A 15,557-nucleotide genomic window follows, 5' to 3' on the forward strand; every position below is an offset into this window, starting at 1 on the left:
TTTTCATGTTGTCTAGGAGTTTAAACAGAGGTCTCAAAATCCAAGAACAATAATAGTAGGTGTCAATGCTTCTTACATTTTGTATAAAGCTGCCAATCTTCCTATGTAGAAAATTCTGAGATTGATAAGGGAATTCTGCCAGGATAAGCCTCCTGGCAGTTACACAACAGAAGACAAAAAAGTAAATGGTGAGTGATAAAGCTTATGGTGAATATATCTTTGTAAAGTTGTGAAAGTTCTGTGACACTTCCCCTGCTCATGGAGAAGGGAGAGTATATTAGTTATCTATTGCTGCAAAACAAATTATCCCACAACAACAAATATTTATTATCTCACAGAGTATCTGTAGTGGGAAGAATTTGGGAGTTTAGCTGAATAGTGCTGGCTCAGAAATTCTCATCAAGTTGCAGTCAAGATGTCATCTGATTAATCAAGCTGAGTTCCCATGCACACACTCTTGCTACAAGATGTCTAGAAAAACTGAGTAACTGTCTTTCTCACTTTCTGTAAGCAATGCTCACTACCACCAAGACCCACAGTGGGGAATTCCTCAGACACAGAACGAAAACTCAAATGATGGACAGCAAAAAATAAAGCCACAAAACTATCAAATGTAAAGTCATCACTTTGGCTGCTCTACACCAAATAACCATTGCTTTCAATGATTATACTTCAAAAAAGGTTGCTATTTAAAATACTGCAACTATTCTTAACACAGGCAAGGATGCACTCACTCTGTCACTCTTCAAAAGAGTCAACCCAATGTTTCATCAGTTACTACATACATTTCTAAGTCTAGAATCTCTAGTTGCTATCTATTCCTCTACGATATACTAAATAATGAAGTTTACCAACAATATCACACCTCATATATAATAATGAAGTAAAGGGTAAAGAAAGAAAAGTTAAAACACATAAAAGTATACATCAAGGACTTCCCCTGTAGTCCAAAGGTTAAGACTATACCTTCCAAAGCAGGGAACACGGACTCCATCCCTGGTCAGGTGACTAAGATCCTACCTGAATCAGAATGCAGCCAAAAATTAAATTTTTAAAAAAGTATACAGCATACACCAAGAAAGGAAAGGAAAGATAACTGCTCTTGTTTCTTCCCCTGACTATGAGAACTTCACTTCTCTTTATGACTTTCTTTTTCCACTAGCCATTCTATATTTCCTTTACCTTCAACCAATACCTTCATTTCTAAGAGATCTGAGTCTTTGATGGACCTATCTGTTTTATACCAGCAAACCTACTTTTGCTTCAATACCAAGATTAATTACTGCCACCAAAACCCTAAATTTGTTCTTCTTCTCTTGCCTATTCAGTGACACAAGACATGCAAAATGACTAGGTGGCCGTCCCAGCTCCAAATCAGTGGAACCATTGTTCAGTCTTGTTGGAAGAATTCCTTTCTTTGGTTAAAAAAAAAAAAAGAAAAGAAAAAAGAAAAACCTCTAAACCAACAAAGCTCAGACTCTCAGAGAATGGCAGTTAAAAAACAATTGTAAATGGGGTCCATTAGGTATAACATCACTTTGTTCCTAAACTCACTAATTTTGGCTTTGGAAATGTAGTGGTTTTAAAACATATCCACAGATTCCTTGACATTTCTTCCATTTGAAAAAGGAGTCTCCAAGGAGTTCAAATCAGTGCTCATGACACCCTAGAAGAGTAGGCTGGGGTAGGAGGTGGGAGAGAGGTTCAGGAGAGAGGGGACATATTTATACCTATGGCTGATTCATGTTGATGTGTGGCAGAAACAAACATAATATTGTAAAACAATTATCCTTCGATTAAAAATAAATGAATTAAAATTTTTTTAACTTTTTAGATATAAACAGCCTTAGCAATTAAGTTCTATGAACCAAATGTGCTTTGAAGTCACTACAGTGGAATCATGACTTCCACTGTTAGTTTAGAAAAGGCATTACAGTTCCTACCTGGATTTCTCTCTCTTGGGAAGCTTGCCCTTGGAAACCAGCTACTATGTTGTGAGAAACCAAACAGCACTGTGGAAAGGCCATGAGTAGGTGTACTGGCCACAGACTCAACATCAGTCACCAGACATGTAAAGGAGTGGGCCTTTAGATGATTCCAGCTCCCAACTTATTGCTGCCCCAACTGGCATCAAGTGGAAAATGGAACACAGATAAGCTGTCTCCACTGAGCTCTACAAAAGTTACAAATCACAAATCTGTAAGCAAAGTAAATTTGAATATGTTTTAAACAACTAAGTTTTAGGATAGTTATACAGAAATGGGTAACAAGAAAAAAGAGTGCCAAATATTGGACACTAGTTCAAAGCATACACTTCATCCTATAACACAGCATCAAAAAGGGTTGTTTCCCAGAAAGCACCATAACTAGGTCTTCAGTACGACAAGTGTATTTAAACTTAAAGTAAGTGTATTTCAGAAAGGACAAACAAGTATCGCTTCCTCAGTGGTGGGGAGGGCCAATGAAATCTACTTGCCTCCAAGTGGTTGACTGGTCTTCCTGGAGCATGAGGTCTATCACCACCTCAGGACTGGTATCTGCTCCTAGCAAACTGAACACTCAGCAGTGGCTTGATGATCCCATGCATAGCTCTAACCTTGTCATCACTGCCATTTCATTCATGAGTCCACTGAACAACCACTGAGCCTGGAAAAGGAGGCTGTTTCATCCACAAAGTGGTTCATTTCATCCAGATGATTCTTGACATTCATTCTGCAAAGTCTATCACCATATTCCATCCCAAGTCTTCCTTGTCATCAGTTCTCCAATCATGCTCTTTTCATGTCCTTGACCAACTAACTGGCCAAATAATTAGCCTTGTATGATGAATTATTACCAAAGACTTATAGTGAGTGTCAGGAGAATTCCCTCAGGTCAAATGTTCAGTCAGAAAGGTCTAATTGTCCCAGAATAAGAGATGGTTTATACCAGATACTAGTGTGAGGCCCAGTTCCTTCAGGATTTGGAACTTTGTTGTTGCTGGGAACAATTTTAAATAGTGTATTTCTTTGCCTTCTTATGACAATTTCTCTCTCTCTCTCTCTTTTCAGCCTCATGGCTTGCAGAATCTTAGTTCCCCACCAGGGATCAAACCTGGGCCTCAGCAGTGAAAGCCCTGAGTCCCAACCACTGGACCAGGTTGAGGCCTACCTGCCCCAAGGCCACAGAAGCAGAGCCCAGAACTAAGGTCACTGCAGAAGCTGACCGAGCCCCTTTGTAACTACTGCCAAAACTCCTGATAATCACTAACAAGCCTCCTGACTCCCAATTAAGCAAAGATGCCCACTCGAGTAAATACCCTACAGGGCGCCAACCAATCACCTAATAACTCCAACCATCCAGCAGGACTTTTGTCTTGAGACTATAAACATTGGTTGCTAAGTCACTTCAGTTGTGTCTGACTCTGTGCGACCCCATAGACGGCAGCCCACCAGGCTCCCTCATCCCTGGGATTCTCCAGGCAAGAATACTGGAGTGAGTTGCTATTTCCTTCTCCAATGCATGAAAGTGAAAAGTGAAAGGGAGGTCACTCAATTGTGTCTGACTCTTGGTGACCCCATGGACTGCAGCCTACCAGGCTCCTCCATCCATGGGATTTTCCAGGCAAGAGTACTGGAGTGGGGTGCCATTGCCTTCTCCATAAAAATTGGCTATTAACCCACAAAAACTGCCAGCTTTCCCTGGTCTGTCAGGAGGTCAGCCCCTCTGCATAAACAGTGCCTATGTTATCTCTGCTCTTTGTTCTTAACAAACTCACTCTGTTCCTGAAATGCTCTGTGTCTGGAAATTCTTTCCCAACCAGTGCTCAGACTGCCTCAACAGACCACCAGGGAACTCCCTCTCTCTTATTTAATCAGATACTTGGCACCTCCTGAAGATGGGGCGACCTTCTTTGCCAAACCTTCTACTTCACCTCCTTCCAGGGCAGTTTATAATTCTCCGCCCTTTAAGGTACCTCATGGTAAATATATCGGATCCCCTAGCTGCCAACAAACGCTTGAAAGGGGTAGAGGTGCCATCAAAGGCCCCATTCCCAGCATTAATTCTGTCAGCATTTTTCTTCTACTTGGGCCTGAGGAGACACTGGAGAACAGTGCGAGCCAGGGTGCAGGCCCACACAGAGCTAGTTTCGGACAGCTTCCTCGGCTCACAAAATGGCTCTCTCTCCGGTAGCATTATATGCACGCAACGGTTTTTACGTGTTTCTCTCATACCACAGGGCTTCCACTGGGACACCAGCCTCAGCTTCAAGCAGCCCTTGAGGTGAACACCACCAGGCCTTGGCCGAACGGGAAGAGGCGGGACATCCGGCCGGTCCTGGCCACTTCCGGAAGTGACGTAGGACTGTCAACATGCAAGATGGCGGCCCATCACCGGCAGAACACGGCAGGGCGGAGGAAAGTGCAGGTAGGAAAGACCAGCTCCTTGACCTCCCGGGCGTGGCTGGCAGCCCCGGCCCCACATCCAGCAAACAGATCCTCGGGCCGCAGTTGCCCAGGGTAGCGGCTTGGCGCAAGCAGGACGGTGCGCGCCTGGCGGCGAGGGGTGGGGCCGCGGCGCTAACGGCTTGAAGCAGGGGCGGGGGGCGGCCGGCTGGACCCGCGGAGGCCCAGTCCCGGGACCCTTGGACGCGCAGTTAGGAGCTCGGAGTTGCAGGTCATCCGCTGTCTCGTAGGCTAGTGCTTTGCGGTGTCGGGCTGGGCTTGTTCCCCGCCCACCTGCCTCCCCCTTCCCTCGTCTGTCTCCCAAGCCCTGTGCCCAGCGGCGTCGGGGCGCAGGCCTGCGGACTGTTGCCCGCCCGGCGGGCAGCTGAGTGAGTGGGCCCATGCGGGGGCGTGGCGTGGCTGCTGAGCCCTGCCGGGTTTTTGAGGAGGTTCTGTACTTGGGAACCCCCCGCCGCCTTTTGTGCGTGAGCCTTCTCCCCCGCGAGGTGGAAACGACGTGGGAGTGTGCCGGTGTTCGTGGGAGAATTGTAATTTTCATTGTTTTGGAATTTAATGTTTTCACCGTTTCTTCATCTTCAGTGTGCATCCTTGAATTTTTCTGTCTCTCTAATGTATAATATTATTCAGAAGTAAAGAGTTACCTAAGCCTCCCGTGTGTGCTTTATGTCTTCATGAATACAGTTTTGTTTTGGCTACGTTTGAGTTATTGCTACCTATTGTTTTCAACGATCTGAGGAGTAAAAGCCTTATTACAGGTGTTTACCTGCAGTTCAGTTCAGCTCAGTCCTGTCCGACTCTCTGCGACCCCATGAACCGCGGCACACCAGGCCTCCCTGTCCATCACCAACTCCCGGAGTCTACCCAAACCCATGTCCATTGAGTCGGTGATGCCTCAACCATCTCATTCTCTGTCGTCCCCTTCTCCTGCCCTCAGTCTTTCCCAGCATGAGGGTCTTTTCAAATGAGTCAGCTCTTCGCATCAGGTGGCCAAAGTACTGGAGTTGCAGCTTCAAAATCAGTATTACTGATTACCTGCAGTATGTTGTCTGTAATGGGGATAGTACGGTGCTTCTACTCGTTAAACATTTACTGAGCCTCAGTTTGGACCCCAAAATGTGTAAAGAATTGAAAGAGTGCAGGAATAAGTAGCACCCAAGCTTTCTTTATAAAACGCAACTGTATATGTAGTGCTACATATAAGTCAGTGAATATTTGGTAATCTGGACAAGGGATTCCTTCATTGAGGTAACCCCAGGAAATGGCTGTTGGCCATAAAATCTTCTGACCAGTTCACTTCTTTCTTTTATTGATCTCATTGATCAGTACGGTGTCCTCAGCTCTGATTAGATAGATGTTTGTTGAATTGAGTGACATTAACAAGAATCTAAAATAGCATACCCTGTTAGGTGATTTTTAAGTGCATAGGGCAGGTGGTGAGAATGTATGACTAAAACTTAATTGTAACTTAATTGTTTTCTAATGTTTAGAAAACTCTCCTTACTGTCCTAAGGTAGGGCAGTGCTACCCTACATTCCTTAGGGTATTAAGGAGAGTTAATCAGGTGTCTTAGTTTCTTGGATTTAGACTTAAAAAGCAATATAAAAGTACAGGATGGGGCAGTATAAGTCAGCTGCAGCATGTGTAGAAAAACTGAATGTTTTAATAAGCTGAATATGAGCCATTGTTTGCACAATGAGGGAGAATGATAAATTCACTCTTCACCAATCAGAGTGCAAAACTGGAACTTGGGAATCAGTACTTAGCACTTTGTTCTTAATAGGTATAGCAGTCAGATTGGTGAAGTGACTTGAAACTGATTCCTAGGAAGAGCATTCAAAAGAACTTTCTGCTATCAGTTGGCTGCAGAGAAAATTCAGTGAGTCTTGTTTTAAGTCTTTCAGAATTTGTCCCTAAGGTATAGAATCAATATGAGAAGGCACAGAGAGGATTTTTATATCAATACAAGGATGAACTTTCATTCATGAAAGTGTTTTTTAAACTAGTGCATGTTCATTGCACAACAAAACAAAAACCACAAACAGTACCAAAGTATAAATGATTATTGTGCTCCACTCTTCACAGAAAACTGTTTTGGAGAGTGTGAGATATAATCCCGACCCAGGGTTTTTCACTCTGAGTGCTATTGACCTCCTGGGCCAGTTAATTCTTGATTGTGGGAAGGCTGTTGTTTTGCATCATCTTGCCTTCCCACTAGATACTGGCACCTTCCCAGTTGTGACAACCAAAACTGACTCTAGACATTTTCAAATGTCCTCTGGAGGACAGAGTTGTTGTTGGTTGAAAATTAGTGTTCCATGCTTCTTCATGTATGTGTACTCAGGTGATTTCTTTTTCACTCTAAAATGGAGTCATGGTATTCACTGGTTTGTCTTTTGCTGTTTGTTCGAAATTTTAAATATGCATTCCCTTTGATCCAGTAGTTCCTTGTCTGAAAAATTGTTTTATCAAAGTACATACACATCTATCTTTTGTCATGTGAGGATGTTTATTATAGTAATGCTGTCATTGTGAAAAACAAAAATCAAAATGTCTATAAGTAGTCAGTTGGCAGATAAGTTAGGTACTTTCATATAGTCGATTACTTTGCAATTGGAAAGATAAGCTAGATTTATATTAAAGAAAAGATGTCCAGAGGTCAGAATAGGAAAAAAACATAGCATGGTCCCATTTCCACACAGGAAATAATGCATTTTCAAAGTCTGCAAGGATATTAACAGTGATTATCTCTGGGGTATTAGATTATGTGATTATTGGTAAGGCAGGAAACAAGATACCTTTTACCTTAAAATATGTGAACCTTTTTTTTTTTAACATTTTTATGATATTCTTTGGTCTTACAAATTTTAAAAAATCTTTCCATTTTGGAAAAAATATATATGGCTACAGAAATATTTTTTGCCTCTTGGCTCTCTTTCTTGTACCAAGAGGCAGTAGCCCCAAGCTCCATTATCAAGTAGTAGGCCAGACAGAACCATTGAGACTTAGAATATTGATAAATAACCAATGGAGAAGGGTCCAAACATACTGCTTATTAATTATAGACATAATGAAGAATGAGCACAAGTCCTACTATCTTCAACTTGAGGAAACTGGATGTGAGTATGAGAAGGGGTGGATTTGTGATTATCTGAAACATGAGCAGACAAATGTGTGAATTTAGATACATGATGGAGCTTCCGGTAATCAATGTCAAAGCAGATCTTTTCATGTTATGATTTTCCGGCAGCATGGGTCTGTTGATTGGTTCTCTCTCTCCATATTCCCTTGTGGCTGTTTCCTTATTTGCTTCAGAACTCTTGGCATGAGGTTCAACAAGAGTCACCAGTGTTCCTAGTATAGGAGCAGTAACCATGCCCTAGTACTCATTGTCGGTTCAAGAATATAAATACTTGGTCTTTCATAACCAGAGGATTTTTTTTTTTTTTTTTGGTTGGAAATGAGCCCCAATCCAACATAACCAGGTTCACATAATAAACTTATGTGTTGACTTACGTAAATGATAGCTCAAGAGGTGGTGCTAGTTTCATGGAAATCTTGACCCAGTAGGCTTTCTGTGACTCTACCCTGAGAAGTGATGTAAAATCAGCTTTAACCTTAGGCTGCCTACAAGTTGGGGCTTCCCAGGTGGCTGAGTGGTAGAGAATCCACATGCCAATGCAGAAGACGTGGGTTCGATCCCTGGGTTGCAGAGATTCCCTGGAGGAGGAAATGGCAACCTATTCCTGTATTCTTGCCTGGAAAATCCCATGGACACAGGAGCCTGGTGACCTCCATGGAGTCCCAAAGAGTCGGCACGACTGAGCACTCAGGCACACCTACTCATTGTCCTTACTGTTTCCAAACTCCTAGATCTAGGCTTTCCTTTTGGTGGCATGGTGGCCTCTCCTGTCCTGGACTTCATGTCCTTTCACCATCCTATCCATGGAACAGAAAGTCTCTTAAATACTCCCTGCACAGTTTCTCCTAAAATATGCTTGCCTTGAGGAAAACATTGAAAAGAAGCGGGGGATAGAGAGGCAACCAACAAATGTCTTTTCTACCAATGCTAACCCCCTTTCCCTGTCAAATATTTAGTTATGCTAGACCTAGTAAGAGCGCAGCATTATCTTTACACCTGATTCCGAGCCCCGATTCTGGGTTGTTTAATTTTTGAGACTTTCTTAAGGTTGTAGAATGATGGCAAATCCTAGTTTCTCAAGGAAAGACCCTTATAAGCTAGCCATATGTCCAAGGTGAGTTACTTTTTATATAGGATAGGTAATAAAAATTTCAGTGCCAGTATGACATCCAGTAAAACAGGGGTCAGTAAACTTTTTCTGTAAAAAGGTAGATATTAATATTTTAGGCTTTGTAGGCCTAAAATATGCAGGTGTCATAACCACTCAACTCTGCCATTATAACATGAAAACAGCAATAGAACACCACCCAAAGGAGTAGGTATGGCTATGTTCCAAGAAAACTTTGTTTACAAAACAGGCTTTGACCTGGATTTGGCCCTTAGGTGGTTTTTTGCTAAGCTCTGTAGGAGCTTTTTACCAACTCATGACTAGAAGTTAGGCTAGAAAGTGTCCTATTTTTATTTGCAAGACTGATTTTTAGAATACTTTTAAAAATCAACACTCTTGAAACATAGATAGAAGCAGAAAGTCATGATCCACAAGATTGAAAAGGAAAACCACATGTAAAAATTATTCGTATTTGGCCGATATTTTGGCCAGATTTAACCTGAGAGCTGGAAGTAGCCTTAAGCAAAAGAGCTGTGTGGTTCCATTTATAAGGTGTTGTAGAACAGGCAAAACTAATCTCTGGTGAAAAAAGTCAGTTCTAGATTGTCTGGGAGTTGGGTGTCGGGGTTGAGAAGAGGATGAGGGAACTTTCTAGGGTGGTGATGTATATATCTTGGTAGGGTTTTGTACTACACAGGTGTATTAATTTGTCAGAAGTATTTTTGTATATTTAAGGTTTGTACGTTTCACTGCATGTAACTTTTACCTTCAAAAAAGGAGCCATAAATGAATAATGAACTCTGGTCGATGATATACATACTGAAGTATTTAGGAAGAATTGTTACTGATGATGTGCAACTTAATGTGAAAGCTGTCGAAAAATAACGTGTCAAATGGATGGCTGGGTACAAGATAAAACAAATACAGAGTATGTTAATTGTAAAATATGTTCATGTTGGTATATTGATGTTTGCTATGTAATTCCTTCAACTTTTATATGTGCTCTAAATTTTTCATAATATTATGTTGAGGGGAAAATAATCTTTGAATGTCAAAAATGGTTCGATAGTGCAAAGCAGCAGAGGAGGGTATGTGAAATTTTGTTTGTGGTGGTCAGAGAAGGCCTCACTGAGAAGCTGACTTTTGTGTAAGTATCTGAAGGAAATGAGATTTGCCACTTGGAGAACAGCATTCCAGTGAGAATATCAAATGCATAGGTCTTCAGGTAGGAAAGTAGCTGGCCTGTTTGCGGAATAATAAAGCTGCCATTGTGGCTGCCGTGGAGTGAGAGGAGCAGAGGAGCTCGAGCTGAAATCAGAGCGGTAACTGCTGGCCTGGTCACGTAGAGAACTGCGGGCCATAGGTGGGGCTTTGACTTAACATTAGGTGAGATAGGAAGCATTTGGTGGATTTATAGCAGAAGAAGTGTGTTTTCTTAGGATCATCTGACTGCCAGTGAACAAGGGCAGAGCACAGAAATCAGTAACTATTTAAGATATCCAGGTGCTATGTGATGGTGGCTCCACCCAAGATGATGATAAGTGGTTGAATTCTGGATGACAAGACTTGCTGGCAGGATGTGAGATGAGAGAAGTTTAAGGCTGGCGCTAAAGTTTTGTGCCTAAGCAGCTGGAAGAACAGAGTTGCCATAACTTCATCAGTGAGGAAGACACAGGAAAAGCTTCTTTGGAGAGGGCTGTGAGGAGCTCAATTGGAAACATGCAATGATTAAAGGTGTCTGTTAGACATGCAAGTAGAAATGAGTTAATGACACCTTGGGAAAGCCTGGGGAATAGCCCAGAGTGTCCTCTTTGTGAGCCTGCAATGCTTTTAGGTCTGCTTTCTTTTCTTAAAAGTATTTTCTTAAAAATACTGTGATTTAGTACTCATTCTGTAATATGTCCACATTTATTTTTATACAAAAAATTGTTTAGTTACTATAATAACATAATCCCCCTCCCCCAAAAAATGCCCATGCTCTAATCCCTGGAATTTGGGAATATGTTATGGTTACATGATTAAAAGGATTTTGCAAATGTAATTAAGGTTACAGACCTTAAAATAGGAGGATTATCCTGGATTATCCAAGTGGGCCCAATCTAATCATGTGAACTTGCTTTGCTGGAGGCAGAAATCAGAGAGAGATGAGGTGTGAGAGGGCCCTTCTGTTGCAGGAGAGAGCACATAAAAAGCATGAGAAGGGTTACAGGCAGCCTCCAGGAGCAAGCGTGGATCTCTGGCTATAAGCCAGCAAGGAAACAGGGCCCTCCAGCCTACATCTCCAGGGAGCTGAATTCAGCCACTGAATGAGCTTGGAAGCAGGCTTTCCTAGTGTAACCTACCTGGAGATTGCTGCTGTGGGAATACCCTGTTATTTTTCTCCCTGTCAGAGTCCCTTTAATTCTCTCTTCCAAATACATACTTCCTACTGAAGGGCTGGCCTCTCATCCCTTACAGAGTTCTAATATCTCCTTTCTTTTTTTTTTCTTTAAGTCAGTCAAGTCAGATATGAGTGCTCATCTTCTCTGCCTTTGCCTGTACTCTTGACTTTGCCTAAATGAAGTTTTTCTGGGACTTCACTCACTCATTTATTGCTTCTGTCTCCAGAATTTTCTACCTTTCTTTTTCTTCTACATCCATCTCTTCTGCCTGCAAAACTTGCCTATATCTTGAAAAGAAAAAGCCTCACTTAACTTGCTGGAGCATTCTTTCACTAGAATGTTCTTTCCCCACTAGAATGAAAGCTTCAGGAGGGCTTCTGTGCTCAGTGCTATATCCTCAGCTACTCTATCCTAACTACTCTATCCTTTAGAATAGAGCCTGGCAGCTCATGGAGGCTTAAATCAGTATTTGTTGGAAGACTTGAATCCTGTTTTTCTTCTGTCTACAGCCAATGTTTTTTTGTCTTTAACAACAAGTTTTACATACCATTGTTTGTAATTCTTTCTTTAATGACTACATTAAATGGATGGACCGTAATTGATCTAGTCATTTTCTCATTGAAGATACTGTTCCTATTTTGTCTATCATACTAAAATTTACTAAAAAAAAATTAATAGAGTTATGAAATAGTAAAGGAAATCTTACAAAAGTAAGTAAAAAGATAATATAGGATGCATAAAAGATGAACAGTCAGTTTCAAAGTTCGAACATCTGACTGATGAAGTTTAAGAAGGATCAAAGAAAACAGAGATAGTTACTGATAAATTTATATAAGAAGATTTCCTAGAGCTGAAAGTGTCTAAATTGAAAGGGTTTTCAAAGTGCATAGCAAAATTAATGATAAAAGGACCACAAATGATCATGATTTAAAAAAAAACACACACACCAAATTAATACCCCACCAAGTAAAAAGAAAAGATCCTAAAATCTTGGAATGTTGAGGTTGTGGTGCCAGAGAGAATGAAAATGAGGTCACCTTAAAGTTAAATGAAACCGCGGCATTGAACTCTGGCAGCACTGGATGCGAGAGGAGGTTAGAGTAGCTTCAGCTTCTCTTCAGCTTCAGCAGCTGATTTTTTCCTACATGGATTTCTTTCTCCTGCCAAATCAAGTGTAAAAGTTAGGACATTTTCAGGCATTCAGCAGCTAAGTCGCCTCCCATGTACCTTTTTCTGTGTTACTTTCTTAGGGTCCTGGGGATGTACTTCTGGGAAAGTGAACAAGGAAAGGAGACACTGGAATGCAGGAACCAGTGGCTCTAATCAGAAGAGCAGTGAAGGGAGACACTGGAGGTGACAGCTGTATCCGCAGCCAGAGAGGCAGCCAGGCCAGGCGGAGGCGAGAAGGTGGGGAGGGGGTGCGGACGCCTCCTGGGAAAGAGGGTGGCCGAGCTGGCTTCTTGCTGGGCTGTCATATGGTGCAGCAGTTAAAGAAAATTGAAGTTAAAGTAGTGGAAACCGTTGAAGGAAAGGAGGAACTCTTAGGGAAAATGAAAAACTCTCTGAGGAGGGAAATGTATTTATAATACAGTACTTGGTTAGTCAACCGACAACAGTTACATACAGTCCAACAGTGTCACACTGATTATTTATTCAACTCAAAGTAGTGGTAGATCTACCTATATTGTAAGAGTAGAAAGAAGAGACGTATTGGGGGAAGTTCCAGAGCCACATCCTAATCTGCCATAGCTTGAGTAAATAGGCAGTGTCTAAAATGGATGTCAGAAAATTGTAGGATAAGCACAGTATTTCGTAGCTATCTAACAGAAACAACCAAGAGTTGAAATTAATTACCTCTGAGTATTAAGACTGGGTGTGGGGAGTCTCACCCAAACAACAGGGAGACAGTTTTTCATTATTGCCTTTCAGTACTATTTGATTTTCTGAATACAGGCAAGAATTAGTTGGATAAGAATTGTTATAAATTCAAAAAACTAAGTAATATATGCCGGTTATAAAACATACTGAATTAAAAAGGCATGAGTGAATGACAGTCACAGTAGTTCCATCACTCAGAAGTGACTACTAGTAGTTTTATATATGTATAGCCTTCTAAACTTGGGTGTTTATTTATAAACATATATTGAATATTCTGCAACAGTTTTACAGTAATGATTACTGTACACTAACGTGTTGGGCCATGCCTGTGTCACTTAAATATATCATGGTTTTCTTCATGTGTCAGTGAGTCTAGAGTTGCACCACTGTTTTTAATGATTAAAGAGTGCTCACTTTTATAGATGTGTGTGCCAGAATTTATCCAACGAGGGTACTTCTAGTTCTTCACAGTTTTTAATCACACATCTCTAATAGACGCCCTTAAAGAGGTTGGCCCAGACCTGTTTTGCTAAGAGTTTCTTTCCATCGGGGATGAGGACCTGACAGCCATGGTGTTATTCTCTGACTCTTTCCCCCTGGGCCAATCAGATCATCTCCCAGAAATCTGAAAATAAAAATTCATACATGTTCTTCCATCTCCATTAAAGGAAGTGTACTGAAAAACGGAGGTGAAGGGCCTTGAAGCCCCAGAGAAAGACACCTCAGGAGAGACCGACACTCACATTGAAGCCAGCTTGCTTCCTGATGGTTTTTCAGTATCTAATTTATGCAGCAAACATTTGTGAAATGCCTTTTATATGCCAAATACTATAGTAAGGATACAGTGATGGGAGAAACAAGTAGACAAGTTCCTTGCCCTCTTGTAGCTTTTTTCCTAATGGAGAAGATATGGCAAAAATACAAATATGCACCTTGGTAAGAACTGCAGAAGTAAGTAGAGGAAGTGATAGGGGAAGGAAATCAAGGAAAGCCTTTCCGAGATTACTTTTCTTGGAGGGCTTCCCTGGTGACTCAGTGATAAAAGAATCCACCTGCAATGCCCGAGAACTGGGTTCAATCCCTGGGTTGGGAAGAGCCCCTGGAGAAGGAAATGGCAATCCACTCCAGTATTCTTGCCTGGGAAATCCCATGGACAGAGGACCCTGGAAGGCTGTAGTCCATGGGGTCGCATCGAGTTGGACATGACTGAGCGACTTAAACAACAGCTTTTCTGCTAAGACCTGGTGAGTGAAGGGTAAGCCAGACAAGGTAAAAGCTAGGAGAATAGTGTTGTTTTGGAGATTGGAGACATGAGAGATCTTGGCACATGGAAAAGTAAATTTGAAGGCCCTAGGATGAGAAAGAGCTTGATGTGTCTGAGGAACAGGAAGGAATTTGGTGTGACTGTTGTGCAAGAGCGTAGGGGGACTTAGTTTGAGGTGAATGTGAAGATGCAGGGTAGAACCAAAGCATGTGAGGAATTTGGACTTGACTTTAAATGCAGTGAAAAGCTTCAGTAGAGAAGTGCCGTGATTTTATTTTTAAAATGTCTCTTATGAGTCATGACTGTATTTCCTGCCCTTGGGCTCTGTTAGATATCCTTGTTAAATTCATCTTGAATTCTCCTTTTTAAATAAAACAACTTAAGCTGGTTTGAGTAGATTTCAGTTACAGTTCCTTGCACCCAAAAGACTGGGTTAAGACATCTTCATTGTCTTTGCGTATACAACCCTGACCCATTTCACAGCTTTCATTATTTTTGTTTGTTGGCTATTTTCTTGGCTTTTTAAAAAATTTCCTCTTCGTGACCTTCCTTACTCTTTCTCCTGGAGAGTTTGGCTTTTTCTTATTGTTATCTAAGGAATCTTTGTATGTTGTCAAGAGTAAACTTTTGTATTTTGTATTCATTTCTTCCCGTTAGGTGTTTGCCTTGTAACTTTGCTCCTGTTAATTTTTGACACTCAGAACTTCGTATTGTTTTAAATAACAGCTTTAGTAAGATAAAATTCACATAAATTTACCTTCTAAAGTATACAGCTCACGGATTCTTAATATATTCACAAAGTACATCGATCACTTAACTCCAGAACACCTTCATCCCGACAAAGAAATCCTATACCCAATAGTAGTCATTCCCCATTCTTCTCTTGTCCAAGCCCCTGGAAACCATCAATCTACTTTCTGTCTCTGTGGATTTATGGAACCTGTTCTGGACATTTCATGTAAATAAATTCATAAACTTTGTGGCCTTAGCATAATGTTTTAAGATTTATCTGTGTCATAGCATATTTCAGTACTTCACTCCTTTTTTATGGTTAAGTAATATTGCATTGTGTGGACATACCACATTCTGTTTATCCTTTGACAGTTGATGAGCATTTGAGTTATTTCCATTTGTTGGCTATTGAGTTTAATGCTGCTGTGAACATTTGTATGTACAGAAAGTTTTGACTTGTAGTTTGGTTTGGACAGTGTTCCTCTTTTCTTTTGCAAAGAGTACCATCTTTCTAAAGTATTTTCATGATTAGATTATTAAATTTCAATCTTTACTCCTTATGAAAATTCCTTTTGGTTTAAGATTTAGAAAAAGAATATTATTTTTCCCA

The 15,557-nt window shown here is 41.1% G+C and overlaps 1 protein-coding gene across 2 annotated transcripts in view; it reads left to right on the plus strand.

Moving 5' to 3' along the window:
- The first annotated feature begins 4,307 nt into the window (after positions 1-4,307).
- WDR48 (WD repeat domain 48) overlaps positions 4,308-15,557 on the plus strand; it is a 47,097-nt gene continuing 35,847 nt past the window's right edge. For both annotated transcript variants that reach the window (XM_070455443.1, XM_070455444.1), the window contains exon 1: positions 4,308-4,407. In XM_070455443.1, coding sequence (XP_070311544.1) covers positions 4,360-4,407 — 48 coding nt within the window. In that variant the 5' untranslated portion in view covers positions 4,308-4,359. The remainder of the gene's footprint in view (positions 4,408-15,557) is intronic.

Source organism: Odocoileus virginianus, chromosome 26 (assembly GCF_023699985.2).
Source record: "Odocoileus virginianus isolate 20LAN1187 ecotype Illinois chromosome 26, Ovbor_1.2, whole genome shotgun sequence".
NCBI classification, from domain to species: Eukaryota; Metazoa; Chordata; class Mammalia; order Artiodactyla; family Cervidae; genus Odocoileus; species Odocoileus virginianus.